The sequence below is a fragment of the Rhinopithecus roxellana genome, chromosome 19 (genome assembly GCF_007565055.1).
Source record: "Rhinopithecus roxellana isolate Shanxi Qingling chromosome 19, ASM756505v1, whole genome shotgun sequence".
NCBI lineage: Eukaryota > Metazoa > Chordata > Mammalia > Primates > Cercopithecidae > Rhinopithecus > Rhinopithecus roxellana.
This window is the reverse complement of record NC_044567.1, coordinates 43,534,396-43,548,325: the sequence shown is the minus strand read 5'-3', so window position 1 is coordinate 43,548,325 and position 13,930 is coordinate 43,534,396. Positions and strand designations below refer to the sequence as shown.

Below are 13,930 nucleotides of genomic sequence, written 5' to 3'. Positions count from 1 at the left end.
ATCTCTGCTTTGTTGTTTGTTTTGCTTAGCTTACATTTTAGTTATTGTTTTTTCGTTCTACCCCATTCATCTTAACAGCTACATGGCCTCCATTGTGTATGGATGTGCAAATAAAGACAAGGTGATTTGGACATCCCTCAATGCAGGCTACTGCCTAAAAGCAGAAGTTTTCCCTCCCAATCCAGATATTTCCTTTTTACCACCTATCAGTGGGAGCAAAATCTGTTTTAAAATGCAGCCAATAAGGAGAATCCTCAGTTTCCATTAATTAGAGATAGGGGCCTCCTCCAGAACCAAGTGGAGAATTAAACAAGATGACCTTTGAGATTCCTTCCAGATCAAAGATTCTATGATCCCAAGGAGTCAAAGGAACGTAATATACTTTCCAAATTTGGCCTGTCATTCAAAGTCTGGTCCAAATGTCACTTTTTTTTTTTTTTTTTTTTTTTTTTTTGAGATGGAGTCTCGTTCTGTCGCCCAGGCTGGAGCGCAGTGGCCGGATCTCAGCTCACTGCAAGCTCTGCCTCCCGGGTTTATGCCATTCTCCTACCTCAGCCTCCCGAGTAGCTGGGACTACAGGTGCCTGCCACCTCGCCTGGCTAGTTTTTTGTATTTTTTAGTAGAGACGGGGTTTCACTGGGTTAGCCAGGATGGTCTCAATCTCCTGACCTCGTGATCCACCCGTCTTGGCCTCCCAAAGTGCTGGGATTACAGGCTTGAGCCACTGCGCCCGGCCCAAATGTCACATCTTACCATAAGGATCCCAGACCCTCCCCAGGGGAAAGAGGTTGTTCTCTCCTTTGAAGGCCCATAAGAAAATTATCCTTTTAAAAAAATGCATCTGGTGAGGATGTGGAGCAACAGGGACTCTTTGTTTCAATGGGGAATGCAAAATGGTACAGCCACTTTGGAGGACGGTTTGCAGTTTAGTTTCTTGCAAAACTACACATATTTTTATTGCACAATCCAGCAGTCATGCTCCTTGGTATTTATTCAAATGATTTGAAAACTTATGTTCATATAAAAACCTGCACACAGCTGCATGTGGTGGCTCATGCCTGTAATCCCAGCACTTTGGGAGGCTGAGGTGGGCAGATTACTTGAGGTTAGGAGTTTGAGAACACCCAGGCCAACGTGGGGAAACCCCTTCTCTACTAAAAATACAAAAATTAGCTAGGTGTGGTGGTGCTCACCTGTAATCCCACCTACTTGGGAGGCTGAGGCAGGAGAATCACTTGAACTCAGGAGGCGGAGATTGCAGTGAGCTGAGATCACGGCACTGTTCTCCAGCCTGGGAGACAGAGTGAGACTCCGTCTTAAAACAAAATACCTGTACAAAATATTAATACCACCTTTATTAATAATTGCCAGAACTTGAAAGCAACCAAGATGTCCTTCAGTAGGTGACAACAGGTGACTAGATAAACCGTGGTAAATCAAGACGATGGAGTATTACTTAGTGCTAAAAAGAAATAAGCTGTTCATGCCATGAAAAGACATGGAGGGCCGGGTGCGGTGGCTCATGCCTGTAATCCCAGCACTTTGGGAGGCCAAGGCGGGCAGATCATCTGAGGTCAGGAGTTTGTGCCCAGCCTGACCAACATGGAGAAACCCCGTCTCTACTAAAAAAAAAAAAAAAATTAGCCAGGCATGGTGGTGCATGCCTGTAATCCCAGCTACTTGGGAGGCTGAGGCAGGAGAATTGCCTGAACCTGGGAGGTGGAGGTTGCGGTGAGCTGAGATCGTGTCATTGCACTCTAGCCTGGGGAAAAAAAAAAAAAAAAAAAAAAAAAAACATGGAGGAACCCCAAATGAATATTTGTGAAATAAGTGAAAGAGGCCAATCTGAAAAGACTATGTATGGGTATATTCCAACTCTATAGAACATCCTGGAAAAGGCAAAAATAAAGGTACAGTAAAAAGATCAGTCATTGCCAGGGGTTGGGGAAAGTTGGGGAGGGATGAATAGGCAGAGCACATAGTTTTTTTGGACAATGAAAATACTGCTAATCTGTGTGATACTATAATGGTAGATGTATGTCATTATACATTTGTCCAAAGCCATAGGATGTACAACACTAATGCTGTGATGTAAACCATAGACTTCAGGTAATAATGATGTGTCATGTAGGCTCATCAATCATAGCAAATGCACTACTCTGGTGGCGGGATGTTGATAACGGGGGCGGCTGTACATGTGTGGGCACAGGAAGTACATGATAAATCTCTGTGCCATCCACTCAGTTTTACTGTGAACCTAAAACTGCTCCAGAAAAAAAAAATAAAGTATTTTTTTTAGAAAAAAGCATCCAAACCTTTTTTCAGTGGCACTGATCACCTTCCATCTGGTAGTGGAGTTGTTTGGATGCAGAAATTATTTCTTCCATGGTATGTGAGCTCCTAGAGAGGGAGTGCGTGTCCTCCTTGCTTTATTAAATGTTTGGCAAGTGAACATTGGAAGAAGCAACTCGACAGAAACAAAAGCTAGTAAATCATCACATAGAAAAACAGTTTTTCTAGAAATTAAGGTTCAACTATTAAATTCAATTTTTTAAAAAAATTGGCTGGGTGCCACTGGTGGCTCCCGCCTGCAATCCCAGCACTTAGTGGGATTGTGGGAACACCTGAGGTTAGGAGTTCAAGACCAGCCTGGCCAACATGGCGAAACCCTATCTCTACAAAAAAAAAAAAAAAAAATTAGCTGGGTGTGGTGGCTGGAGCCTGCAGTCCCAGCTACTTGGGAGGCTGAGGCAGGAGAATTGCTTGAACCCAGGAGATGGAGGTTACATGAGCTGAGATCGCGCCACTGCACTCCCACCTGGGCAACAGAGCAAGACTCTGTCTAAAAAAAAAAAAAAAAGAAAAAGTAACCGCCCAAACCCAGTGTCGACAGTCTTGTTTATGGGTTGAACTGCATTTCTCCCAAATGCGTATATTGAAGTCCTAAGTTGCAGTACCTGAGAATGTGACCTTATTTGGAAATAGGGCTATTACAGATGTAATTCATTAAGATGAGATCATTAGGCTGGGCCTAATCTAATATGCCTGACATCCTCAGGAAAAGGGGAAGACTCAAACACAGAGAGAACATCATGTGAAGATAAAGGCAGGGATTGGGGGTGACGCTTCTGCAAGCCAGTGAATGCCAAGCTTGTCAGCAGTCAGCAGAAGGCAGGTAAAAGGCCTTTGTCACTGTCCTCGAAGGAACCAACTTTGCCAGCGTCTTGAACTTGCACTCCTAACCTCCAGCTCTGTGAGACGACTTCTGTTGTTTATGGCACCCAGTTTTTGGTACTTAGTTACGGCAGCCTCAGCAAAGTGCTGTCTATGAGAGCCTCTATTTTGTGGGTGAGGGCAGGGACCAGGCCGGGTTTTCTGGAAAACAGCCATGTAATATCCTCATCAGACCCACCAAACTCTTCACACTCCCTCAGACACAGCATTCACTTCTAGAAATAACTCTGAAGTTTGTTTGTTTGTTTTTAACTTTGTGGAATACTACTCAGCCAAAAAAAAAAAAAAAAGAAAAAGAAAAAAAGGAACACGTTACTGATACGTACAACTTTGATAACGGAAATAATGCTGAGTGAAAAAAGAAAAATCCTCAAAGGCTAAAAACTAATCAATTCCATTTATATAAGTTTTATTTATTTATTTATTTATTTATTTATTTATTTATTTATTTATTTTTAGACACTCTCACTCTGTCACCCAGGCTGGAGCACAGTGGTGCGATCTCGGCTCATTGCAACTTCCATCTCCTGGGTTCAAGCGATTCTCTTGCCTTAGCTTCCCAAGCAGCCGGGATTACAGGTATGAGCCACCATGCCCAGCTAATTTTTGTATTTTCAGTAGAGACAGGGTTTTGCCATGTTGGCCAGGCTGGTCTTGAACTCCTAACCTCAAGTGATCTGCCTGCCTCGGCCTCCCAAAGTGCTGGGATTACATGAGTGAGCCACGGCACCTGGCTGCATTTATGTGACAATTTTGAAGTGAAAAAAAAAAAGAAAGACAGAAATGGAGATTAGATGAGTAGTTGCCAGGGGTTAGTTGTGGGAGGGAGGGCAAAGGAGGGAAGGAGGTGGGCAACAGGAGAAAGACTTGTGGTCACAGAGCTGTGCTTTATCTTGACTGTGGTGTGTGTGCCCACAGAGAGTACAGGTTAAACCACGGGAGATGTGGGTAAGATTGGTAAATTGTGTCAATATCAATATCCTAGTTGTCATATTGTCCTATAGTTTCTCAAAGTGTTATTGTTGGGGGAAACTGGATAAAGGATACATGGAGTCTGTATTTTTTTTTTTTTTTTTTTTTAATTTTTTGAGACAGGGTCTCACTCCGTCATCCAGGCTGGAGTGCAGTGGCACAAGTATGGCTCACTGCAGCCTCAACCTCAACCTCAAGTGATCCTCCCAGCTTAGCCTCCCGAGTAGCTGAGACCACAGGCATGCGACACCATATGCCCAGCTAATTTTTAAATTTTTTGTAGAGACTAGGTCTCACCATGTTGCCCAGGCTTTTATTTATTTCTTATAAGTATATTTAAATTTATAATTATATCCTAATTTAAAAATTTTAATTTAAAAAATTACTCCGAGGCCAGGTGTGGTGGCTCATGCCTCTAATCCCAGCACCTTGGGAGGCTGAGTTGGGCAGATCACCTGAGGTCAGAAGTTTGAGACCAGCCTGACTAACATGGAAAAACCCGTCTCTACTAAAAATACAAAATTAGCCGGGCGTGGTGGTGCATGCCTGTAATCCCAGCTACTCGGGAGGCTGAGGCAGGAGAATTACTTGAACCTGGGAGGTGGAAGTTGTATTGAGCCAAGACTGCGCCATTGTACTCCAGCCTGGGCCACAGAGAGACTCTGAAAAAAAAAAAAAAAAAAAAAATTCAGTCGTACAAGGATGTTCATAGCAGCCTTGCTGAAAATAGGAAAAAAACTGGAAATAGCCTAAACTACTCACAATAGGAGTCAGCTAAAACCCTGGGGGTTTAATTCCAGGGAATACTGTGAACAATGACAAGTTTGTGGACTGAGTAAAAATAAAGAGCTGTCAATTACTTAACATTAAATGAAATGGCAGAAGATGTCACAGCAGTTTCTCGCTGAGCCATTCGGAGGGGTGGAGATCATTTAGAGGTTCAAGTCCACCGGATTCTTCTTTTTCCGTTTAATATTACTTCACTTCCAAATAAGGAAAAGACAGGCAATCACGTCCAGTCCTGAGCCTTGCCATCCTGCAGTCACCCGCAGGTGGCAGACGTGTTCCAGGGATGAACCCTGCTGCCTCTGTTTAATGCAGATGGTCCAGCCGCTCCCAACAGCAGGTGGGGCTATAAGCATCCATCCTACCTGCTCAAGGAACCCAAGCATCAGAACTGCTCTCTCCCAAGTCCATTGTGAGAAGGCAGTCTTCTGGGCATGAGAGGGTTAACAGTCCACATTCCAGAGCGAGGGAAAAGGAGGCTGGAGGGTCATAGACAAGGGGACGGGGCGCGGAGGGCCAGCTTCTCACAACACTACCGGCTCTGCTGGGAGAGATAGATCACCCCCAACAATGGCCACAGCTGTTTTCATCTGCCCTGAAGGAAACTGACTTAGGAAGCAGGTATCAGAGAGGGCCCTTCCTGAGGGGGCTTCTGTCTGGCTTGTAAAACTGTCAGAGCAGCTGCATTCATGTGTCGGATGATGGATGATGGAAAGGAGGACACTGGGCTGCAGATGGACACAGCGACTTGCAAGTTGAGGCAGGTGGCAAAGGGCTTGCAGAGGCTCTGCAGGTGGGGCATACTGATTCATTACCCAGTTAAAATACCAGGAAGATATGGGCAGCCTGTTCGCAGGAGCTGCTTGTCCTCAAACAATCTGTCTTCAATGAAAGCTTCCTCTGGCCCTCCTTTCTCTTCTGGCACCTCAGGTGTAAACCTTTCTCCCCCATGCCTTTACCGGCCCTCCCCTCCCCACCGCCTCTGGCCCTGTGCCGCTTATTATATGCAGGGCCAAGAAGGCATGGTCCTGGGATGGCTTCATGGAACACATCCTGTGGTGTGCACCAATGAAGCTCTCCATACAGGACTCAAAAATGTTTTTGAAAAATGTAACCAGCTGGAAGACAAGAAAATAAAATGTCAGCACTAAAAACGCTGGATGTGGCTTTTGCTAAGGAAAGGAATTTGGTGTTGTCTGCTTGCACGCACAGCCTGGTTGGGGAAATGACTGTCTTCAGTACATCATCCTGCGAGCCACAGTGAGTGCCCTGGCTCAGAAGTGCCTGTCACGGTGCACAGGATCCCCGAGGAGCATGAGCTGGGATTTCCTCTGTGCTCTCCATCACAGGAGCCTGAGTGACCAGCACATCCTCGATTTGTAACCAGAATCCTGCCCCATCTCCCAAGTGACCCTTGCTCTGGCCCTCTAGTTCTCTCTCTTGCCTTCTGGAGAATGCCAAGAGAGGCTTTCTTAGTCAGGTCAATCAATGCTGAGACTTGTGGAGTTAGGACCAATGGGATTTCTTTAAAAGCATCATTTTGCCTCTAGCTGGGTCTATGGGGGTCAGACACCCCTTGGGCCATTTGTTGGTGGGGTGACAAATGAACTTGACCTGAGAAATGGAATAGGCTGGGCTCAGCCCCACGAAGCACTCAAAACTGCACATTTTCTTTGTTGAGCGGGTCCACAGTTTGTTTTGAGAATGCCTGAGGGCCCAGGGAGACAGACAATTAAAAGCCGGAGCTCATTTTGATATCTGAAAACCACAGCCGCCAGCACGTGGGAGGTGCCGGAGAGCAGGCTTGGGCCCTGCCTCACACGCCCCCTCTCTCTGGGTCACCTGGGAGTGCCAGCAGCAATTTGGAAGTTTGCTGAGCTAGATGAGAAGTCTTTGGTGAGGGTTTGCTCTGAGCACACCCCTTTCCCTCCCCCACCGGGGCTGAGGGAAACATGGGACCAGCCCTGCCCCAGCCTGTCCTCATTGGCTGGCATGAGGCAGAGGGGGGCTTTAAAAAGGCGACCGTGTCTCCGCTGGAGACCAGAGCCTGTGCTACTGGAAGGCTGTGTGCCCTCCTCTGGCTGGCACCATGCAGCTCCCACTAGCCCTGTGTCTTGTCTGCCTGCTGGTACACGCAGCCTTCCGTGTAGTGGAGGGCCAGGGGTGGCAGGCCTTCAAGAATGATGCCACGGAAATCATCCCCGAGCTCGGAGAGTACCCCGAGCCTCCACCGGAGCTGGAGAACAACAAGACCATGAACCGGGCGGAGAACGGAGGGCGGCCTCCCCACCACCCCTTTGAGACCAAAGGTATGGGGTGGTGGAGAGAATTCTTAGTAAAAGGTCCTGGGGAGGTTTTAGAAACTTCTCTTTGGGAGGCTTTGGGAAGACTGGGGTAGACCCAGTGAAGATTGTTGGCCTCTGCCAGCACTGGTCAAGGAACAGTCTTGCCTGGAGATGGGGGAAGGATGGCTCACTGGTGCAGCCTTCTAATTCAGGTGCAGGGGCATGAGGCAACAGACACTGGTGAGAGCCCAGGGCAGGGAGGGGCCTGGGGTGGTGAGGGTATGGCATCAGGTTATCACAACAGGCTCCGGGACTCAGAAAAGGTTTCAAAGAATCTCCTCCTGGGAACATAGGAGCCACGTCCAGCTGCTGGTACCATTGGGGAGGGAACAAGGTAAGGGAGCCTCCCATCCACAGAACAGCACCTGCAGGGCGCCAGACACTCTATGCTGGCAGTGGCTGTCCCCATGACACAGACCCACATCATGGAAGCCCCAGGAGCTGAACCCCTAGCTCGAAGGGGAAGAAACAGGCTCCACGCACTCAGTAACTTGGTAGTGAGGAGAAGAGCTGAGGTTTGAATCTGGTTTGATCCAACTGCAAGATAGCCCTGGTGTGTGTGGGAGGTGTTGGGGATAGATCTCCACAAAGTAGTGGGAGAGGAAGGCCAGAGAGACACCCCTGCAGTGTGCATTGCCCATGGCCTACCCAGGGAGCTGGCACTTGAAGGAATGAGAGTTTTCCACAGTTTTAGCCCCTGACATGGGTGCAGCTGAGTTCAGGCCCTGGAGGGGAGGCAGCATCCTCTGCGCAGGAGTAGGCACATCTGTCCTCTGCGGCCACCCCATTCCCAGCCTTGCCTCATTCCAGGGGAGGAGAAGGAAGAGGGACCCTGGGTTCCTGGTCAGGCCTGCACAGAGAAGCCCAGGTGACAGCGTGCATCTGGCTCTACGGTTGGCAGGAATCACGAGGCCGTGGGTGGGGGCTGGAATGACACTTCAGACTAAGGGCTTCCCTGCCCTCTGGCCATTATCCAGGTGGCAGAGAAGTCCACTGCCCAGGCTCCTGGACCCCAGCCCTCCCTGCCTCATAACCTGTTGGGGCTATGGGGTGCTAAAAAGGGCAACTGTATGAGAGGCCAGCCAGGACCCTGTGTCTTCCAAATGGAGGACAAGGGTGCCTCCTCCCACAGCTCCCCTTCTAGGCAAGGTCAGCTGGGCTCCAGTGACCGCCTGAAGGGCTGTAAGGAACCCAAACACAAAATGTCCACCCTGCTGGACTCCCATGAGAGGCCACAGCCCCCGAGGAAGCCACGTGCTCAAAACAAAGTCACAATCTGCAGAGGAAGTGCCTGACCTGGGGCACTATTCTTGGAAAGCCCCCAAATGCCCCCTTCCCTGGGCAAATGTCCCCCTGACCACACACACCCCAGCCCTGCAGAGGTGAGGATGCAAACCAGACCACAAACCAGAAAGCAGCCCCAGACAATGGCAGTGGCCACATCTCTCCCACTGTGCTTGCTCTCCAGAGTGGGGGTGGGGGTCGGCCTTCTCTGTCCCCTCTCTGGTTTGGTCTTAAGATTATTTTTCATTCTTTCGTGTCACATTGGAACTATCCCCATGAAACCTTTGGGGGGTGGGGGTGGGCCTTCTCTGTCCCCTCTCTGGTTTGGTCTTAAGATTATTTTTCATTCTTTCGTGTCACATTGGAACTATCCCCATGAAACCTTTGGGGGGTGGGGGTCGGCCTTCTCTGTCTCCTCTCTGGTTTGGTCTTAAGATTATTTTTCATTCTTTCGTGTCACATTGGAACTATCCCCATGAAACCTTTGGGGGGTGGACTGGTACTCACATGACCAGCTATTTAAAAAGCTCCCACCCATCTAAGTCCACCATAGGAGACATGGTCAAGGTGTGTGCAGGGGATCAGGCCAGGCCTCAGAGCCCCATCTCTGCCTGCCCAGGGAGTATCACCATGAGACGCCCATTCAGATAACACAGAACGAGAAATGTGCCCAGCAGAGAGCCAGGTAAATGTTTATGGCAGCTGAACCTGTAGGTTTTGGGTCAGAGCTCAGTCCCCCTATGGTAGGAAAATAACTAGAGTAAAAAACAGCCCTCGGCTCCATCCCCCAGCCCAGCCTCCCATGGGTGCTCGAACACAGAGCCTCCACTCTTGTGGGAGCCAAAAGGTGCTGGGACCCCAGGGAAGTGGAGTCTGGAGATGCAGCCCAGCCTTTTGGGCAAGTTCTTTTCTCTGGCTGGGCCTCAGTATTCTCATTGATAATGAGGGGGTTGGACACACTGCCTTTGATTCCTTTCAAGTCTAATGAATTCCTGTCCTGATCACCTCCCCTTCGGTCCCTCGCCACCACAGCAGCTGCCCTGATTTATTACCTTCAATTAACCTCTACTCCTTTCTCCATCTCCTGTCCACCCCTCCCAAGTGGCTGGAAAAGGAATTTGGGAGAAGCCAGAGCCAGGCAGAAGGTGTGCCGAGTACTTACCCTGCCCAGGCCAGGGACCCTGCTGCACAAGTGTGGCTTAAATCATAAGAGGACCCTAGGAGAGAAATGATAATAGTAATTTAACATAACAGCTGATGCTTTCAGCTATATCTGCCAAATGGTATTCTCTGCATTGCGTGTGGAATGGATTAACTCACAATGTTTGGGGCGGCCCATTTTACAGACCGGAAGAAGAGATTAAGGAACTTGCCCAAGATGACACCAGCAGTGAGCGATGGAGCCCTGGTGTTCGAACCCCAGCAGTCATTTGGCTCCGAGGGGACAGGGTGCGCAGGATAGTTTTCCACGAGCTCTAGAGCATCTGGGACCTTCCTGCAAGCCTCTGGAGACAGGCTTGGCAAAAGCAGGGCTGGGGTGGAGGGAGTCGGGCCGGGCCAGGGCAGGGGTGGCCAGGCGGGCGGCCACCCTCACGCGCGCCTCTCTCCTCAGACGTGTCCGAGTACAGCTGCCGAGAGCTGCACTTCACCCGCTACGTGACCGACGGGCCGTGCCGCAGCGCCAAGCCAGTCACTGAGTTGGTGTGCTCCGGTCAGTGCGGCCCGGCACGCCTGCTGCCCAACGCCATCGGCCGCGGCAAGTGGTGGCGCCCAAGTGGGCCCGACTTCCGCTGCATCCCCGACCGCTACCGCGCGCAGCGTGTGCAGCTGCTGTGTCCCGGTGGTGCCGCGCCGCGCGCGCGCAAGGTGCGCCTGGTGGCCTCGTGCAAGTGCAAGCGCCTCACCCGCTTCCACAACCAGTCGGAGCTCAAGGACTTCGGTCCCGAGGCCGCTCGGCCGCAGAAGGGCCGGAAGCCGCGGCCCCGCGCCCGGGGGGCCAAAGCCAACCAGGCCGAGCTGGAGAACGCCTACTAGAGCCCTCCCGCGCCCCTCCCCACCGGCGGGGCCCCGCGCCCCACGTTTCTGTCCTCTGCGCGTGGTTTGATTGTTTATATTTCATTGTAAATGCCTGCAACCCAGGGCAGGGGGCTGAGACCTTCCAGGCCCTGAGGAATCCCGGGCGCCGGCAAGGCCCCCCTCAGTCAGCCAGCTGAGGGGTCCCGCGGGGCAGGGGAGGGAGTTGAGAGTCACAGACACTGAGCCACGCAGCCCCGCCTCCGGGGCCGCCGACCTTTGCTGGTCCCACTTCAGAGGAGGCAGAAATGGAAGCATTTTCACCGCCCTGGGGTTTTAAGTGAGCGGTGTGGGAGTGTGAAAAGTCCAGGGAGTGGTTAAGAAAGCTGGATAAGATTCCCGCTTGCACCTCACTGCCCATCAGAAAGCCTGCGGCGTGCCCAGAGCACAAGACTGGGGGCATCTGTAGATGTGGTTTCTAGGCCTGGTTCTGCCACTAACTTGCTATGTAACCTTGAACTGCACAATTCTCTTTCGGGATCTCAGTTTCCACTTTGTAAAATGAGGATGGATGTGGGAATAGGATCTCGAGGAGATTACTGGCATATGATTCCAAGGACTCCAGTGCCTTTTGAATGGGCAAAAGTGAGAGAGAGAGAGAGAGAAAGAGAGAGAGAGAGAGAGAGAGAGAGAGAGAGAGAGAGAGAGAGAGAGAGAGAGAGAGAGAGAGAGAATGAATGAGGTTGCATTGACTCAGTGCCAAGGTCACTTCCAGAATTCAGAGTTGTGATGCTCTCATCTGACAGCCAAAGATGAAAAACAAACAGGAAAAAAAAAGTAAAGAGTCTATTTATGGCTGACATATTTATGGCTGACAAACTCCTGGAAGAAGCTATGCTGCTTCCCAGCCTGGCTTCCCCAGATGTTTGGCTACCTCCACCTCTTCTCCATCTCAAAGAAATAACATCACCCATTGGGGTAGAAAAGGAGAGGGTCCAAGGGTGGTGGAAGGGATAGAAATTACATCCACCCCAACTTCCCAAAGAGCAGCATCCCTACCCCGACCCATAGCCATATGTTAAAGTCACCTTCCGAAGAGAAGTGCAAAGTCCCAGGACACCAGGCTCAAGGGAGCAGCCATCACGAACTCACAGACCAGCACATCCCTTTTGAGACACCGCCTTCTGCCCACCACTCGCAGACACATTTCTGCCTAGAAAATTGCTTCTTACTGCTCTTACATGTGATGGCATATCTTACACGAAAAGAATATTATTGGGGGGAAAACGACAAGTGCTGTACATATGCTGAGAAGCTGCAGAGCATAATAGCTGCCATCCAAAAATCTTTTTGAAAATCTTTTCCAGACAACCTCTTACTTTCTGTGTAGTTTTTAACTGTTAAAAAAAATGTTTTAAACAGAAGCACGTGCCATACGAAAGCCTGCAGAACTGGTCGTTTTTTTGCAATCCTTCCACGTGGGACTTGTCCACAAGAATGAAAGTACTGGTTTTTAAAGAGTTAAGTTACATATTTATTTTCTCACTTAAGTTATTTATGCAAAAGTTTTTCTTGTAGAGAATGACAATGTTAATATTGCTTTATGAATTAACAGTCTGTTCTTCCAGAGTCCAGAGACATTGTTAATAAAGACAATGAATCATGACCGAAAGGATGTGGTCTCATTTTGCCAACCACACATGATGTCATTTCTGTCAAAGTTGACACCCTTCTCTTGGTCACTAGAGTTCAAACCTTGGACACACCTTTGACTGCTCTCTGGTGGCCCTTGCAGCAATTATGTCTTCCTTTGAAAAGTCATGTCTGTCCCTTCCTTTCCAAACCCAGACCACATTTCTTCACCCAGGGCATAGTAATAACCTCAACCCTGTATCCTTTTAGCAGCCTCCTCTCCATGCTGGCTTCCAAAAATGCTGTTCTCATTGTATCACTCACCTGCTCAAGAGCCTTCCATAGCTCCCCCTTGCCCAGGATCAAGTACAGGTTTCCCAGTCTGACATGGGAGTGCTTCTCTCTTGACTCCCACCTCCTACTCCGCCAAGCTTCCTACTGACTCCAAATGGTCACGCAGATCCCTGCTTCCTTAGTTTGCCATCCACACTTAGCCCACCCAATAACTTATCTTCTTTCTTTAGGATTCACGTTACTTGTCACCTCTTCCCCCAGCCTTCCAGAGATGTTCCAATCTCCCATGATCCCTCTCTCCTCTGAGGTTCCAGCCCCTTTAGTCCACACCTCTAGTTTGGTTCCTAATTCTGTTTTCCATTTGACAGTCATTCATGGAGGACCAGCCTGGCCAAGCTCTGCTTAGTACTGGCATAGACAACACAAAGCCAAGTACAATTCAGGACCAGTTCACAGGAAACTTGGTCTTCTTCGAAGTGGGGATTTTATGTCTCCCGGGTAGAAATGTAGGATCTTCAAAAGCGGGCTAGCCTCCTGCACTTTTCTCAAAGTCTCACCTCCCCAGGATGTCTAATAGTGCTGGATGCTAGCTGAGTTAGCATCTTCAGATGAAGAGTAACCCTAAAGTTACTCTTTAGTGGCCCTAATGTGTGATGGTCAACTGGAAAGCTTTAAATTAAGTCCAGCCTACCTTGCGGGAACCCACCCCCACAAAGAAAGCTGAGGTCCCTCCTGATGACTTGTCAGTTTAACTACCAATAACCCACTTGAATTAATCATTATCATCAAGTCTTTGATAGGTGTGAGTGGGTATCAGTGGCTGGTCCCTTCCTGTGGCTCCAGCCCCTGTGGAGGCCTCAGTGAGCCCCCGCAGAAAACCCATGCTTCATGAGTGTCTCAGGGCCCGGAATATGAGAGCAGGTAGGAAACAGAGATGTCTTCCATCCCTGAGAGGCAGTGTGGTCCAGGGGGTGGGGATACGGGCTCTGGGCCAGGTTTGTGTTTTTGGTTTTTTGTTTGTTTGTTTGTTTGTTTGTTTGTTTGTTTTGAGACAGAATCTCGCTCTGTTGCCCAGGCTGGAGTGCAGTGTCACGATCTTGGCTCACTGCAACTTCTGCCTTCCTGGGTTCAAGTGATGTTCCTGCCTCAGCCTCCAGAGTAGCTGGGATTACAGGTGCACACCACCACGCCTGGCTAATTTTTGCATTTTTAGTAGAGACAGGGTTTCACCATGTTGGCCAGGCTAGTCTCGAACTCCTGACCTCAAGTGATCTGCCTGCCTGGGCCTTCCAAAGTGCTGGTATTACAGGCGTGAGCCACCGCACCTAGCTCCAGGTTGGTGTTTGAATCTGAGGAGACTGAAGCACCAA

The 13,930-nt window shown here is 49.5% G+C and overlaps 1 protein-coding gene across 1 annotated transcript; it reads left to right on the top strand.

The window, feature by feature from the left end:
- The first annotated feature begins 7,065 nt into the window (after positions 1 to 7,065).
- On the top strand, positions 7,066 to 10,995 carry SOST (sclerostin). Its single transcript, XM_010376233.2, has 2 exons — positions 7,066 to 7,301; positions 10,234 to 10,995. The coding sequence occupies exons 1-2, from the start codon at positions 7,082 to 7,084 to the stop codon at positions 10,653 to 10,655; spliced, it is 642 nt and encodes a 213-aa protein (XP_010374535.1). The 5' UTR covers positions 7,066 to 7,081; the 3' UTR covers positions 10,656 to 10,995.
- Positions 10,996 to 13,930: the final 2,935 nt, after the last annotated feature.